This window comes from Lynx canadensis, chromosome X, assembly GCF_007474595.2.
Source record: "Lynx canadensis isolate LIC74 chromosome X, mLynCan4.pri.v2, whole genome shotgun sequence".
NCBI lineage: Eukaryota > Metazoa > Chordata > Mammalia > Carnivora > Felidae > Lynx > Lynx canadensis.
Window position 1 is genome coordinate 55,887,730 of NC_044321.2, and position 17,722 is coordinate 55,905,451.

The following is a 17,722-nucleotide window of genomic DNA, read 5'->3' on the forward strand; positions in this document are numbered from 1 at the left end:
TTTATTTTATTCTATGGTCTAACATCCAATGCTATCGTTATTTGTTTTATTGCTCAGATTGTTCCTGTTTTGTCCAATAGGCTCTCCTTCAGGGTGATTTTATGTTCTTCAATACACCCTCTAGTTTGTTTTTTTTTCCACCCTCCAGTTTTTAAGCATTTCTACAGAATGTTCCACACCCATCTTGTATTTTCCTCTCCCCAGTTCTAGAATCAACCATATCTCAAAAGAGCCCTGATTTTTTTATTGGAAAATAGTGTTTAGAAACCCAATCTGGGTGCTGGGTGTGCTTGTTGTTACTGGGGTGTCACTGTTTCTAGGCCCTCTCAGCTGGTAGAGAGGAAATATCTGTATGTCTAGTAATGCACACATATACTCATATCTACATTTTTATATCTGTCTTTCTATATATTAATAGCCAGATTTTATACCAAACACCTCTGATTCCAGTCCAACACTACAGGGTTCATTTTAGCCTTCTTCCTCCTCCTATTTATAACTCCTTTTTCCAACAGTAAGACACCAACTCTTATTATCTACAATCTATTTACTTATTTGTTCAATTCCAGGATATACATACAGTAGTTTCAAAATTGCTAGCCCATACCCCTGTGAGAAACACTTTTATGAACTGGATTACAGCATTTCCGTACAGTTCTTTTTGTCTTTAGGCTTAGAGTATCCAGGCAAGATACTGTTTCCCACAGTTACTGTTTGTATTCCATTTTGGGTTTCCCCTACGTCTTGGTTGGTTTTAATTGTTAGTTTATATTTCAGGTATGCAAAGGGTATATGAAATATTATCATGCTCTAAGAGTCAGAGTTATACAAAGAAGAAATACTCAGAGCAGAGCAATGCAAATCAAAACCACAGTGAAATATCACCATACACCCATTAGGATGGCTAGTAGTAAAAATACTGAATAACAAACGTTGGCAAGCATGTGGAAAAAATTAGAATCTTTGTACACTGTTGGAAGGATTGTAAAATGGTATAACTGCCATGGAAAACAGTATGGAGGCTCCTCAAAAAGTTAAAAATAAGAATAGCACATGATCCAGCAACCCCACTTCTGGGTAATATATCCAAAAGAATTGAAAGCAGGGTCTTAAAGAGAGATTTGCACACCCATGTTCATAGCAGCACTATTCCCAATAGCCAGGAAGTGGAAGAAACACAAATGTTCCATCAGTGGATGAATGGATAAACAAATGTGGCATATACATATAATGGAATATTATTCAGCCTTAAAAAGGATGGAAATCCTATTACATGTTACAGCATGAATGAAATTTGAGGACATTATACTAAGTGAAATAAGCCAATCACAAAAAGACAGATATTGTATGATTCCACTTATATGAGATACTTAGTCAAATTCATAGAAACAGAAAGTAGAATGGTAGTGACTCGGGACTGGGGGTGGGGAGGGGCAAAAGGGGAGTTGTTTAATGGGCAGAGGATTTCAGTTTTACAAGATAAAAAGGTTCTGGAGATCTGTTTCACAACAATGTAAATATACTTTAAACCACTCAACTGTACACTTAACAGTGGTTAAGACAATAAGTTTTTACCACAATTAAAAAAAAGAAAAAGAAAAATCCACAACAGAACTAGAAGAAAACATAGGCAAAGATCTATGTGCTTTATAGATAAAGGTGAAAAACAGTGTAGAAATAAAAGCAATGCCAAAAAACTGTAAAAGAATAGACTGAGGGGGTGGTGGGAACAGAGAGTTGTTTAATGACTATAGAGTTTCAGTTTTGCAAGATGAGAAAGTTCTGGAGAGCCATTGCACAATAATGTGATTATACTTTACTGAACTGTACACTTAAAAAATGGTTATGATGGTAAATTTTGTTAATGTGTTTCTTACCACAATATATTTTGTGAAATGTCATTCCCTCTTCATCCCTGCTACCCTATTCCCATTGCACCCTTATTTCTACCACTATTCTCCCTCCTCCATATTGAACCAATGTCTTTGGTTTCTGGTCTAGCTTTCCTATATTTCTCCTCTACAAATGAGCATATACCTATTTATTTTTTTCATATCCTCTTATATGAATGGTAATATGCCATAGATGGTCTTTGTGGCTTTGCTCTTTTCAGTATTGCCTGTAAATCATTTCTTATCAGTTCATAAAAGCCTTTCTCATTCTTTTATACAGCTGCATGTTTCTCTTATTGTACATACTAATTCATCCTCTTTCCTATGTATGGACACTTAGGTTTGTTTCCAGTATCTTGTGATTACAAACATACTGCAGCAAATAACCTTGTGTTATTCAGTTCTCATATTATTAGTGACTTATCTTCCGGGTAGATTTCTAGAAATGGGATTGCCGAGACAAAAGGTAAGTGCATGTGTGATTTTGTTAGATATTGCCATATTCCCCTCCAAAAGAGTTACGCCAGTATGCATTCCCAGTGGCAGGGTGTGACAAGGCTTGTTTCCCCATATCCTCACCAGCAGAATGTGTTGTCGTACTTCTCAATTTTTTGCCAATCCAATAGGTGAGAAATACTATCTCAGTATCTCATTTTAATTTTTATTTCTTTATCAGTGGATCTCAGCTTTTTTTCATGTTTCAGGCCCACTTTTATCTCTTTTTCTAGTGAATTGTCTATTCATATGTCTCATTTTCTATCAGATTTTTTTGATCCTTTGGCCCTTTTTGAAAAAATGTGGTAAAAGATACATAAAATAAAATTCACGACTTTAACAATTTTTAAGTATACAGTTCAGTGGAATTCAGTGCATTCACAATCTTATACAACCATCACCACCATCTTGCACAACTGAAACTCTGTACCTGTTAAACAATAACACCCCAATTTCCCCTCTCCCCTCAGTCCTGGCAATCACCATTCTACTTTCATTTAATTATCTGAAGCACCTAGAATGAGTGAAATCATACAATATTTGTCCTTTTTTGATTGTATTTTTTCACTTAGCATAATATCTTCAAGTTTCATCCATGTTGTAGCATGTGTCAGAATTTCCTTTCTTTTAAAGGCTGAAAAATGTCCCATTGTGTATGTATACCACATGCTGTGTATCCGTTTATCCTTCGTTGTACACAGGTTGCTTCCACCTTTTGGCTGTTGTGAATATGCTGCCATGAATGCTTTAAGACCCTGATTTCAATTCTTTTTGGGTGTAGACCCAGAAGCTAAATAGCTGGATCATATAGTAACTCTTTTCTTTGATTTTTTAAATTAGACTGCCATACTATTTTACATAGTGGCTATACCGTTTTGAATTCCTACCAGCAGTGCACAAGTGTTCCAGTTTCTTCACATCCTTGTCAAACACTTGCTATTTTCCACTAAAAAAAAAAAACTTTTCCTAAAGTTTATTTATTTTGAGAGAGACAGAGAGAGGGTACAAGTTGGGGAGGGGCAGAGGAGGGGGGTACAGATGATCCGAAGCAAGCTCTTTGCTGACAACAGATAGCCTGATGTGGGACTCAAACCCACAAACCGCAAGATCATGACCTGAGCCTAAGTCAGATGCTTATCCAACTGAGGCACCCAGGCGCCCCTCAACTTTTTGGCTATTATGAATTATGCTGTTATGAACATTTACCTGCAAGTTTTTGTACAGACATTATTGGGTAGATATCTAGAAGTAGGATTGCTGGGTCATATGTTTAACTTTTTAAGAAACTGCCAAACTTTTCCAAAGTGGGTATGATGTTTATATTCTCATGCTTCTGGATTTTGATTCATAATTAGAATGCCTTTCCCTATAGCAGGGTTAAAGAGGAATTTGTGTTCTTCTAGTACCTATGTTGATTATATTTTTTGCATTTTGTATTTTCATTTGGAGTTTATTCTTATGTATGTGTGAGCTTATTTTCTTTTAATATCCTTATTTTCCATAACTCTTAATCATTTTTTTCTTATTATAAAATTGATATGTTGCTTCTTGTAGGACATTTAAAATGAAAAATATAAAGAATAAATCTTAAAACTGCCATAATTTTATCACCCAGAGATTACCACCCTTTATAATTTTCCATCTTTGGGTAATATAATCTTGGTTTCCTGATAATATTTTAAGAATGTTGAGTAAAGAAACAAAGGAAAGCGGGGTTCCCTTAAAGGGTCTCTTAAAGACCTATTCTAGTTTAACCAGTTTAGAAGCAATTGACCCATCTTCCTTTCCTTTCGGTTTAGCATAGACCTGTTCTATGTAAGACAAGTTTAATGAACACAAGGCTAATAAAAACTATTCCACACTTCCAACCACCTAGAATATATTACAGGATATAGTCTCAGCTACACAAGTAATAGAATAGATTCTAAGAAACAGTTGATGAATCAAATAGTGAACTCACCTGTTCAGTGTTCTACAGAAAAATAAAGATGCTACTTCTTTTCTCAAAAATGTATGTGTATATTTTAAGAAACATTTCATAAAAGATCTCACAAAGTGTACAGTTCATATACATGAAATGTTTTTTGCTTTTTGTCCTAGGATTATATTCTTTTCTTATTGAATGTGTATCATGGAAGCTTTTGCATTGATTTTCTGTGTTTGTCAATTTGCACATGCTTGGCTAACTTGAATTCCTAGCATAGGCAATTAAATAGCCTGCGAAAGAGGAAACATTGGTGTTCCATTGTATTTTCACCCATTTAAAGAAATCTTGGAAATTTTTAGGAGGGCAAAACTATGGAGTTAAAAGTATCATTACTTTGGAGTTTGTCAATTTACATGAATGAAACATGGAAGTTTTCAGCTTAATAACTATAAGGAAATATCAGAGCAATCTAAAATGACACTAAATTTACCAACAGTTTTTATTTGTTTGTTTGTTTGTTTATATTTTAGAGAGAGCACATGAGTGGGGGAGAGGGACAGAGAGATAGAATCCCAAGTAGGCTCCACGCTCAGCACAGAACCCGATGTAGGGCTCAATCCCACGACCCTGGAATCATGACCTGAGCCAAAATCAAGAGTCAGACACTCAACCAACTGAGCCACCCAGGCACCCCCATTTATTTTTTCATTTTTTATTTTTTTTTAAGTAGGTTTCATGCTCAGCGTGGAGCCCAGTATGGGGCTTGAACTCACAACCCTGAGATTAAGACCTGAGCTGAGATCAAGAGTCAGACATTAAAAAAAAAAAAAAAGAAAAGAATCAGACGTTTAACTGAGCCACCCAGGCGCCCCGATAGTTTATTTTTATAATCAACATTTTAATTGAACATTCTTTCATAAGAGTCTTAGTAAATTCTCCAGTAGTATAACACAAGACCTTATGGTTTGGCCTTGCTATTAACCTTTTGATGAAAAGCATGCTAAAATTTTCTGTGAGAATTCCTTGAGGTCTTAAGCTGGGTGAGAGGGCATCTATTTCCGAAATCCTTTTCGATCCTTTATTGAGATTGAGAACAGATGTTCCCTGTCCTTTTTTTTTTTTGCCTCTTTATTATAGCCTTGACAACTATTCATTTTTCCCCTCAGTCTCCTTCAGATTCAAATCTTCATATTTCTTCTGATCTTTTTTCACCAGTCCTATTTTCCAGTCTTTTAAACAATTAATCCCAGTAGATTACCAAAAACACAAAAACAAAAACTGTACCTCTCGTTGGTCTTTTCCATTAGTCTGGAAATGATATCAAGTAATCTGTATAAGTCCCAAAGGTTCTTATCTATATGTATTCCTTCAAACTATTTTGTTCCCTCCCACCCACGCCTATTTCATATGGACACAATTGTCACTACCCACTCTAAGCAATTTAAAATTGATAGACAAATGAACAAGAGGTTTTGAGTACGGCAGGCATTTAGAAGGGAACACTTATTTATGGAGGGTTGTGAAATGTGCTCTCAGTGGCTGCTGGTCATTATATCAACTTTCTGACTTCCTAAATGCTATTTCCCTAAACTTCAGTAAATAAGCAGTTGACTTTTCTTGGGGTTAAATTTCACCCTGAGCTGTGTCACTTCTACCTCCCCCATACCTCTTCCTTCCCTGCTTCCCTAACCTTTAATGAGGGAATGAGGGTGGGAAGAAGAAAGAGAACACCTATCTTAGCTGCAGTTAGCCTTTACTTCTTAACTACATGGCACAAATAGATCTTAAACCAAGAGCCAAGGGTAAAGGTTAGTCATTTCTGTTGCAACCATGTCTGGTTCTGAATTATTACCGTCCCACAAATCATTAATTCAACATATTTCAGGCATATGTTTCTTATTCATTCAGTATACTGCCTGACTGGAAGGGTAGATTGGAATGGACACACTTTTTTCCCAGATTTTTGGGGGTTAATTTTAAACCAGTCCCCCACACCTAAAAGGCCTGTGGGGTATATTTTTATCTACCTTTGATATAGGTGTTATCAACAGGTATTTTTCTAATATGTTACTTTCTTTGTTTTAGTGTGGAACCATCAGAAAATCTACAGTCCCTGATGGAGAAGAATCAGTCCCTGGCAGAGGAAAATGAAAAATTAAGTCGTGGTCTAAGCGAGGCAGCTGGTCAGACAGCCCAGATGTTGGAGAGGATCATTTTGGTGAGGACCCAAGACTAAGCTACTAGCAATCTGGACATTTACTAGCTTTAGTTTCTGAAATGTTTAACATGCTTCTCATTATGAGAGACAAGTTATCTGGAAATAAATGGATTAATTTTACTATGTCCCCCATGGAGCCCCTCTTAAGCCCTCTACATACGTGGGCTTATGATGAAACATACAGAAAAGTTAAAAGAATTGTATGGTGAGCACCTGTATATCCATCACAAAGAATCCACATGAATCGTATTTTATTTTTTTTTTTTATTTATTTTTTTTATATATATGAAATTTATTGACAAATTGGTTTCCATACAACACCCAGTGCTCATCCCAAAAGGTGCCCTCCTCAATACCCATCACCCACCCTCCCCTCCCTCCCACCCCCCATCAACCCTCAGTTTGTTCTCAGTTTTCAACAGTCTCTTGTGCTTTGGCTCTCTCCCACTCTAACCTCTTTTTTTTTTTTTCCTTCCCCTCCCCCATGGGTTCCTGTTAAGTTTCTCAGGATCCACATAAGAGTGAAACCATATGGTATCTGTCTTTCTCTGTATGGCTTATTTCACTTAGCATCACACTCTCCAGTTCCATCCACGTTGCTACAAAAGGCCATATTTCATTTTTTCTCATTGCCACGTAGTATTCCATTGTGTATATAAACCACAATTTCTTTATCCATTCATCAGTTGATGGACATTTAGGCTCTTTCCATAATTTGGCTATTGTTGAGAGTGCTGCTATGAACATTGGGGTACAAGTGCCCCTATGCATCAGTACTCCTGTATCCCTTGGGTAAATTCCTAGCAGTGCTATTGCTGGGTCATAGGGTAGGTCTATTTTTAATTTTCTGAGGAACCTCCACACTGCTTTCCAGAGCGGCTGCACCAATTTGCATTCCCACCAACAGTGCAAGAGGGTTCCCGTTTCTCCACATCCTCTCCAGCATCTATAGTCTCCTGATTTGTTCATTTTGGCCACTCTGACTGGCGTGAGGTGATACCTGAGTGTGGTTTTGATTTGTATTTCCCTGATAAGGAGCGACGCTGAACATCTTTTCATGTGCCTGTTGGCCATCCAGATGTCTTCTTTAGAGAAGTGTCTATTCATGTTTTCTGCCCATTTCTTCACTGGGTTATTTGTTTTTTGGGTGTGGAGTTTGGTGAGCTCTTTATAGATTTTAGATACTAGCCCTTTGTCCGATATGTCATTTGCAAATATCTTTTCCCATTCCGTTGGTTGCCTTTTAGTTTTGTTGGTTGTTTCCTTTGCTGTGCAGAAGCTTTTTATCTTCATAAGGTCCCAGTAATTCACTTTTGCTTTTAATTCCCTTGCCTTTGGGGATGTGTCGAGTAAGAGATTGCTACGGCTGAGGTCAGAGAGGTCTTTTCCTGCTTTCTCCTCTAAGGTTTTGATGGTTTCCTGTCTCACATTTAGGTCCTTTATCCATTTTGAGTTTATTTTTGTAAATGGTGTGAGAAAGTGGTCTAGTTTCAACCTTCTGCATGTTGCTGTCCAGTTCTCCCAGCACCATTTGTTAAAGAGGCTGTCTTTTTTCCATTGGATGTTCTTTCCTGCTTTGTCAAAGATGAGTTGGCCATACGTTTGTGGGTCTAGTTCTGGGGTTTCTATTCTATTCCATTGGTCTGTGTGTCTGTTTTTGTGCCAATACCATGCTGTCTTGATGATTACAGCTTTGTAGTAGAGGCTAAAGTCTGGGATTGTGATGCCTCCTGCTTTGGTCTTCTTCTTCAGAATTCCTTTGGCTATTCGGGGCCTTTTGTGGTTCCATATGAATTTTAGGATTGCTTGTTCTAGTTTCGAGAAGAATGCTGGTGCAATTTTGATTGGGATTGCATTGAATGTGTAGATAGCTTTGGGTAGTATTGACATTTTGACAATATTTATTTTTCCAATCCATGAGCAGGGAATGTCTTTCCATTTCTTTAAATCTTCTTCAATTACCTTCATAAGTTTTCTATAGTTTTCAGCATACAGATCCTTTACATCTTTGGTTAGATTTATTCCTAGGTATTTTATGCTTCTTGGTGCAATTGTGAATGGGATCAGTTTCTTTATTTGTCTTTCTGTTGCTTCGTTGTTAGTGTATAAGAATGCAACTGATTTCTGTACATTGATTTTGTATCCTGCAACTTTGCTGAATTCATGTATCAGTTCTAGCAGACTTTTGGTGGAGTCTATCGGATTTTCCATGTATAATATCATGTCATCTGCAAAAAGCGAAAGCTTGACTTCATCTTTGCCAATTTTGATGCCTTTGATTTCCTTTTGTTGTCTGATTGCTGATGCTAGAACTTCCAGCACTATGTTAAACAACAGCGGTGAGAGTGGGCATCCCTGTCGTGTTCCTGATCTCAGGGAAAAAGCTCTCAGTTTTTCCCCGTTGAGGATGATGTTAGCTGTGGGCTTTTCATAAATGGCTTTTATGATGTGTAAGTATGTTCCTTCTATCCCGACTTTCTCAAGGGTTTTTATTAAGAAAGGGTGCTGGATTTTGTCAAAGGCCTTTTCTGCATCGATTGATAGGATCATATGGTTCTTCTCTTTTTTGTTGTTAATGTGATGTATCACGTTGATTGATTTGCGAATGTTGAACCAGCCCTGCATCCCAGGAATGAATCCCACTTGATCATGGTGACTAATTCTTTTTATATGCTGTTGAATTCGATTTGCTAGTATCTTATTGAGAATTTTTGCATCCATATTCATCAGGGATATTGGCCTGTAGTTGTCTTTTTTTACTGGGTCTCTGTCTGGTTTAGGAATCAAAGTAATACTGGCTTCATAGAATGAGTCTGGAAGTTTTCCTTCCCTTTCTATTTCTTGGAATAGCTTGAGAAGGATAGGTATTATCTCTGCTTTAAACGTCTGGTAGAACTCCCCTGGGAAGCCATCTGGTCCTGGACTCTTATTTGTTGGGAGATTTTTGATAACCGATTCAATTTCTTCGCTGGTTATGGGTCTGTTCAAGCTTTCTATTTCCTCCTGATTGAGTTTTGGAAGAGTGTGGGTGTTCAGGAATGTGTCCATTTCTTCCAGGTTGTCCAATTTGTTGGCATATAATTTTTCATAGTATTCCCTGATAATTGTTTGTATCTCTGAGGGATTGGTTGTAATCATTCCATTTTCAGTCATGATTTTATCTCTTTGGGTCCTCTCCCTTTTCTTTTTGAGAAGCCTGGCTAGCGGTTTGTCAATTTTGTTTATTTTTTCAAAAAACCAACTCTTGGTTTCGTTGATCTGCTCTACAGTTTTTTTAGATTCTATATTGTTTATTTCTGCTCTGATCTTTATTATTTCTCTTCTTCTGCTGGGTTTAGGCTGCCTTTGCTGTTCTGCTTCTATTTCCTTTAGGTGTGCTGTTAGATTTTGTATTTGGGATTTTTCTTGTTTCTTGAGATAGGCCTGGATTGCAATGTATTTTCCTCTCAGGACTGCTTTTGCTGCGTCCCAAAGCGTTTGGATTGTTGTATTTTCATTTTCGTTTGTTTCCATATATTGTTTAATTTCTTCTCTAATTGCCTGGTTGACCCACTCATTCGTTAGTAGGGTGTTCTTTAACCTCCATGCTTTTGGAGGTTTTCCAGACTTTTTCCTGTGGTTGATTTCAAGCTTCATAGCATTGTGGTCTGAAAGTATGCATGGTATAATTTCAATTCTTGTAAACTTATGAAGGGCTGTTTTGTGACCCAGTATATGATCTATCTTGGAGAATGTTCCATGTGCACTCGAGAAGAAAGTATATTCTGTTGCTTTGGGATGCAGAGTTCTAAATAGATCTGTCAAGTCCATCTGATCCAATGTCTCATTCAGGGCCCTTGTTTCTTTATTGACCGTGTGTCTAGATGATCTATCCATTTCTGTAAGTGGGGTGTTAAAGTCCCCAGCAATTACCACATTCTTATCAATAAGGTTGCTTCTGTTTATGAGTAATTGTTTTATATATTTGGGGGCTCCGGTATTCGGCGCATAGACATTTATAATTGTTAGCTCTTCCTGATGGATAGACTCTGTAACTATTATATAATGTCCTTCTTCATCTCTTGTTACAGCCTTTAATTTAAAGTCTAGTTTGTCTGATATAAGTATGGCTACTCCAGCTTTCTTTTGGCTTCCAGTAGCTTGATAAATAGTTCTCCATCCCCTCACTCTGAATCTAAAGGTGTCCTCAGGTCTAAAATGAGTCTCTTGTAGACAGCAAATAGATGGGTCTTGTTTTTTTATCCATTCTGATACCCTATGTCTTTTGGTTGGCGCATTTAATCCATTTACATTCAGTGTTATTATAGAAAGATACGGGTTTAGAGTCATTGTGATGTCTGTATGTTTTATGCTTGTAGTGATGTCTCTGGTACTTTGTCTCACAGGGTCCCCCTTAGGATCTCTTGTAGGGCTGGTTTAGTGGTGACAAATTCCTTCAGTTTTTGTTTGTTTGGGAAGACCTTTATCTCTCCTTCTATTCTAAATGACAGACTTGCTGGATAAAGGATTCTCGGCTGCATGTTTTTTCTGTCTAGCACACTGAAAATCTCGTGCCAATTCTTTCTGGCCTGCCAAGTTTCAAAAGAGAGATCCGTCACGAGTCTTATAGGTCTCCCTTTATATGTGAGGGCACGTTTACCCCTTGCTGCTTTCAGAATTTTCTCTTTATCCTTGTATTTTGCCAGTTTCACTATGATATGTCGTGCAGAAGATCGATTCAAGTTACGTCTGAAGGGAGTTCTCTGTGCCTCTTGGATTTCAATGCCTTTTTCCTTCCCCAGTTCAGGGAAGTTCTCAGCTATTATTTCTTCAAGTACCCCTTCAGCACCTTTCCCTCTCTCTTCCTCCTCTGGGATACCAATTATGCGTATATTATTTCTTTTTAGTGTATCACTTAGTTCTCTAATTTTCCCCTCATACTCCTGGATTTTTTATCTCTCTTTTTCTCAGCTTCCTCTTTTTCCATAACTTTATCTTCTAGTTCACCTATTCTCTCCTCTGCCTCTTCCATCCGAGCCGTGGTGGTTTGCATTTTGTTTTGCATTTCATTTAAAGCGTTTTTCAGCTCCTCGTGACTGTTCCTTAGTCCCTTGATCTCTGTAGCAAGAGATTCTCTGCTGGCCTGTATACTGTTTTCCAGCCCAGCGATTAATTTTATGACTATTATTCTAAATTCACTTTCTGTTATATTATTTAAATCCTTTTTGATCAGCTCATTAGCTGTTGTTATTTCCTGGAGATTCTTCTGAGGGGAATTCTTCCGCTTGGTCATTTTGGATAGTCCCTGGTGTGGTGAGGACCTGCAGGGCACTTCCCCTGTGCTGTGGTGTATAACTGGATTTGGTGGGCGGGGCCACAGTCAGTCCTGATGTCTGCCCCCAGCCCACCGCTGGGGCCACAGTCAGACTGGTGTGTGCCTCCTCTTCCCCTCTCCTAGGGGCGGGATTCACTGTGGGGTGGCGTGGCCCGTCTGGGCTACTTGCACACTGCCAGGCTTGTGATGCTGGGGATCTGGCGTATTAGCTGGGGTGGGAAGGCAAGGTGCACGGCGGCAGGGGGGGCAGGCTTAGCTCGCTTCTCCTTAGGTGATCCACTTCAGGAGGGGCCCTGTGGCAGCCGGAGGGAGTCAGATCCGCTGCCGGAGGTTTGGCTCCGCAGAAGCACAGAGTTGGGTGTTTGAGGGGAGCGAGCAATTTCCCTGGCCGGAACCGGTTCCCTTTGGGATTTTGGCTGGGGATGGGCGGGGGAGATGGCGCTGGCAAGCGCCTTTGTTCCCCGCCAAACTGAGCTCTGTCGTCTGGGGGCTCCGCAGCTCACCCTCCCTTTGTCCTCCAGCCTTCCCGCTTTCCGAGCAGAGCTGTTAACTTATGACCTCCCAGACGCTAAGTCGCGCTTGCTGTCGGAACACAGTCCGTCAGGCCCCTCCGCTTTTGCAAGCCGGACTCGGGGGCTCTGCTTGGCTGGCGAGCCGCCCCTCCGCCCCGGCTCCCTCCCGCCAGTCCGTGGAGCGCGCACCGCCTCGCCGCCCTTCCTACCCTCTTCCGTGGGCCTCTCGTCTGCACTAGGGTCCGGTGACTCCGTTCCGCTAATCCTCTGGCGGTTTTCTGGGTTATTTAGGCAGGTGTAGGTGGAATCTAAGTGATCAGCAGGACGCGCGGTGAGCCAGCGTCCTCCTACGCCGCCATCTTTCTGTCCTGAATCGTATTTTAAAGTACATTTGTTCTAAAATGCCAGAGAGGAAAGAACCAGGACCTCCTGTCACCTTAAGTCCTACTTAATCTTTATCCGTAATACCAAGTAACTGTCCCCTCAGTAAGATTTTAGTTCTTCTCTATCTCCCTTCCTCTAATGTCATCACATTTCATACTCTGTCCTAACAGCTGCCGTGGTGAGATAGAACAGCTGGGAAATTAATGTTAATTCTTTTTTTTTTTAATTTTTTTTTCAACGTTTATTTATTTTTGGGACAGAGAGAGACAGAGCATGAACGGGCGAGGGGCAGAGAGAGAGGGAGACACAGAATCGGAAACAGCCTCCAGGCTCTGAGCCATCAGCCCAGAGCCCGACGCGGGGCTCGAACTCACAGACCGCGAGATTGTGACCTGGCTGAAGTCGGACACTTAACCGACTGCGCCACCCAGGCGCCCGATGTTAATTCTTTTACATATGATTCATTTCTAAATAGTGGATTGCTATGTAACTGATTACACCAATTCTGTATGCTACTACCTGTCTGATAGTAATCTGGATCAGTGCATGCTGCCTCTGTAGCTAATGTTTTTCTGCTAGTCTAAGTACAACTCAATCTTTAATAGCACAGTGATTGTCAAAAGCGAAAATGAGTTTCCACCAAAATGTACTTGAACATCTGTAATTTATGCACCTTCATGCATCAGTGTGCTCTCTAGTCAAGGAAGTGTAAGCTGCTTAAAGATTCTTTAAAGGGGGCCAAACCCTATATCCATTGTCTATTACTAGGGAAAGGGTGAAAATGGGAGCTAGAGGATTTTTATATACAGTTTTCTGTCACCAGTGCTGTATTCTGTGCCTTGGGAGTAACTCTAGAGGCTGTGTCTCACACATATGTGAATGTGGCTGACATAACAGACAGTACCTGTTACTCTAGCCACATACCCATTTGAACTTTATAAGGCTGTCATAATGGCTTCAAGAAAGCTTCTTATTTGATGTGCTGTTGGAATGTCATAACAAGCACATTTTTGTCCTGTATAACCTGCCCTTCCCAAATCTGTCACAGCACCTAGCACGTTACAGATACTGTGATTAAAATAAAATGGAAAATATCAATCACCCTTCCCAAATTGTAGCTCCCTCGGCCATTTCTTCTCTGCCACCGTTCTTGTGCCTCACCCTTTTTCTTGCTTTCTCCTACTAAAACTAGCCTACCATATCAGATAGTGTAACTTGGGAAAAAAGCTCAGCTCATATTCAGTGTGAGACCCTTTTATGTTTTAAATGCCCTTATGCTGGGGCTAGGAAACAGTATAGTGTAGGAGGCATTTTAAAGTAAGTGGGGTTTTTGCAAACAGGGAATAACATGCCAGGAAGTATTGCTTTTTCCCCCAATTGCAAAGTTCTGTATGGAATTAAGGCTTCACACTCCACACCATAGTCTGAGCTTCATGGCAAGCATAAGACCCAGCTGCTTAGATGCTGTTTTTAGTAGCTCATGTTGACTGAAGGGCTAATTTCCATGACTCTGTTAAAAAAAAATACATTTCTCACTAAATTACCAAAGCCCACTAAATCCTCTTATTATAGCAAAGGAGCCAACCTTTCTACCTAGGTTTTGATCCATTGGAGTAGGAGAGAGGGCATAATTAGGTGAGGCTGTTAGGCATTGCCACTGATGATCTCCTGGGTCTCTGTTGCAGACAGAACAAGCGAATGAAAAAATGAATGCCAAGCTAGAGGAACTGAGGCAGCATGCAGCGTAAGTTTCATACCAAATGTTTCCTATACCACCTTAGTATATATGATCACCGACGTTCTGGTCTTTGCAGTATGATTAACCTTCGGGTTCCTTTGTTTGAACTTTCAGCTGCAAAGTGGATCTTCAAAAGCTAGTGGAAGCTTTGGAAGACCGGGAATTAAAAGAAAATGTAGAGACAATTCGTAACCTACAGCAAGTGATTACCCAGCTATCGGTAAGCCAAGTAGGGGCAGTGTAGATAGACATATTGCTTTCATTTGTTTCTCTTGATGCATATAAACATATCTAACTTGTGCCTTTGGCCAAAACAACTAGATTGTGAACTGTTTGAGGAAAGAGGTCATGGATCATTGCGTATGATCTGAATATTGAATTTGTTAAGTCAAAACACTCCTAGGTTACATATGCAATGGCACATCAGTATTTCAGTACTGTAATCCAATACTGGAAGCAGCAGCACAGCAGTGCAAAATTGCCTGGTAAAACAGGCAGCAGGCATTGATTTGCTGTCCTTTCAGTGCAGGCTAACTTAATAAGAGGCCTTGTACCTCTTACCTTGATCTTAAGTAAGCTGGGTTCTAACAGATAGCTTAGAGCAACCAGGGAATACCATAGTTCTTTTTTATAACCAGTAATAAATTCATTTGAATGATCGTTCTGTAAGTCCCCATTTTTATTTATTTTTAGAACTGTTACAGTAGTTGTGGGTGGGCTTGGGCTGCAGGTATTTGTTGTTTTTGCCGGAAGAAAAATTCTTACAATCCCACCACCCTAAAAACCTCTTTTATTTTTGGTGTTCCTTCTCTATCTTAGCCCTTAGGCATATATACGTTTCTTTTTTTAACTGAAGTCATGTTAAGGGGCCGTGGTTGATTAAGGGGTTATAGTAGGTTTTGTTCCATCTATACCCTCTTATTCATCATTCTGAAGCTGTGACATGTCTGTAAATGACTGGTGGTAATTTCTAGCTCTTGGGCAGAGGCTTTAACTTCACCACAACAGTGGTAAAATCTCAGGTCTTGCCCAGTGTTTTCTAGAGTTTTCAAAAGGGTATCACAAAATCATCTACACCTATGTTTTACTCTTAAAGAGGCCGTTTAAAAATATCCTACAGTATTGTGGGAGGAAGGGTTAGGATGAGTTCCAATAAGTTAAGTGAGTAAATTCCCAAAAGACTTGAGAGCAGTGTTTTAGAACAAGTAGTGCTATACAAAACTGCCACGAGCAGTCCAACAGAACAGTTCATTTATCCAACAAACAGGCCACAGCAGTTGAGAACCTGGGCCCCAGAGCCAGACACACCCTAGTTTGAAGCCAATTCTGCCACTCAGTAGCTGTATAACCTTGCTAAGTACTGTATTAATATCAAAAGAAAATAATTTAAGTGACTCAAAAAGGACGTTAAAAGCCGATACACTCAGGGAACACCTGAACTCCAGGTAACTCCTTGAGTGGAAGCAGAATTGGAGTTTTATAAGGTGAGAAGGGAGGGGTGTGTATCCTTGTGGTTTGGCTCATGTAGGAGTTTTGTTGTTAATTGCTGTGAAACTTTTGGTTTGAGGCTGTTCCAGTTTTCATGCCTGTGGCTTAAATTAAGAACATTGGTGCAATCCATCCTACTAGCTCTCCAGTTGTTTTCAAGAGTCGTTCTTGCAACCCTTGTAGTTTGTTCGCTGGTTAAGGTTCATAAGTGGGAGAGATGGCAAAGAAGGGGGAAGGAGGCAAGGAAAATTAGGAACCCTCTCTCTCTGTTTTAATCCTCTTACATTACCAATATGAGCAAAAGGCACTGACAACACAAAAGAAGGGGTGATTAACTGCCCAGAAAATTCAGGAAGTCAGTACAGAAGACAATGGGCCCTAAAAAAGGAATAGAAGTTTGCCACACAGACAATGGGGAAAATACAGTCTATACAGAGAAAAAGGTACATGTCAAAGCAAAAATGGTTGAAAGTTCAGTATGTGATAAGGACCTCGCTGTGGCTGAATTATAGAGTGCATGCCAGAGAATGGCTATCACAAGGTTAAATTTCACCATCTATAATTGCACTTAAATGTAGCTGAAACATCTGATGTATGAAAACCTTGTGTGAGCTGCCTCAGAATTAAGATAATCTAGGCTGCAGAACCATACTGGAACCGAAGCTTATATGATTACAAAAGAGTGATCCAGGACACCGTTGTTCATGGCCACCACAGCAATCTTAGAGGATTTCACACCATCTCATTTCTGGGGCTTTGGGTCACATGGGAAAGATGAAGGAAACCCATGGAAACAAGTTAATAACGTTAGAGAAGGCATATCTGCGGTGAGGATCTGGTGATATGACTGGTGACTGCTGTGCCTGTAGAGGAAATTGCTAGTGGTGGCTGACTCAGAGGAACTCTGTAGAATCTCTGTGTCTGCCACTGAAAGTCACTTGGCACATGCAGCCAGAAGGTACTAAAGATTGCCATGAGCTGATAAAGTCCCTGGCTTCCCTCCACTGTCACAGTTAGGCAGAGTAAACCCTTTTGCCCAAGGGCTCCTGCTGGACTCTTGAATCAGAGGTTTCCATGTCTATTGTTTCGAGACCCTCCCAGCTAGGTATTTTTTGGAAATACACAACAATGTATCCTGTGGTTTTTATTAAGACTCACTACAGTGAAAGCAAAATGTTTCAGATGTAAGTGCTTGTGCCCTTCATTCTGGATTAAAACTATTTTTATTTTAAGTGACAGGTGAACACCCCTTTTTCAGTTATGAAGGCAGCCATTGTTCCTAAATATTCCTCCTGGGGCTTTAAGCACTAAAGTGTACCATTTCTTCCTTAAAAATACAATTCAAACAAACCTCCTTGCTGCAGTCACCTGTGAGGAAATTCATGCAGTCCTTTCAGTTCCCACAAAATCAAATTTTGTTGTTTTTATCCCCTCCTCTAAGACCAGTTCCATAAAAACCATTTTGCATGCCTGGTAATGGGATTGCCTACAGCCTACAAGCCCAAACTTCCTATTGAAGGGCATTGCTGGTTAATGTAGCTCAACGTACCCTAGCCTTGTCCCCCTGACCGCCACCTTCAGCAAATCACGTATTTTTACCTTACAAAAGGTTCTCCATCGTAGCCTGAGAATGAGAGCTAAAGAGGCTTTTAGGTTGAAATAAATCCCATCATTATATATTTATATTCAGGATTATGAAGGCAGAATCCTACCAAGTTCGTGTAGAACATGTCACCAAAGCTTAACCTTTGGCA

General features: G+C 39.8%; 1 protein-coding gene across 1 annotated transcript in view; it reads left to right on the forward strand.

Annotated features, from left to right (window-relative positions):
- KIF4A (kinesin family member 4A) overlaps positions 1–17,722 on the forward strand; it is a 132,243-nt gene that overhangs the window by 54,353 nt on the left and 60,168 nt on the right. The window contains exons 11-13 of the mRNA XM_030305353.2: positions 6,400–6,532; positions 14,428–14,486; positions 14,595–14,700. Coding sequence (XP_030161213.1) covers positions 6,400–6,532; positions 14,428–14,486; positions 14,595–14,700 — 298 coding nt within the window. The remainder of the gene's footprint in view (positions 1–6,399; positions 6,533–14,427; positions 14,487–14,594; positions 14,701–17,722) is intronic.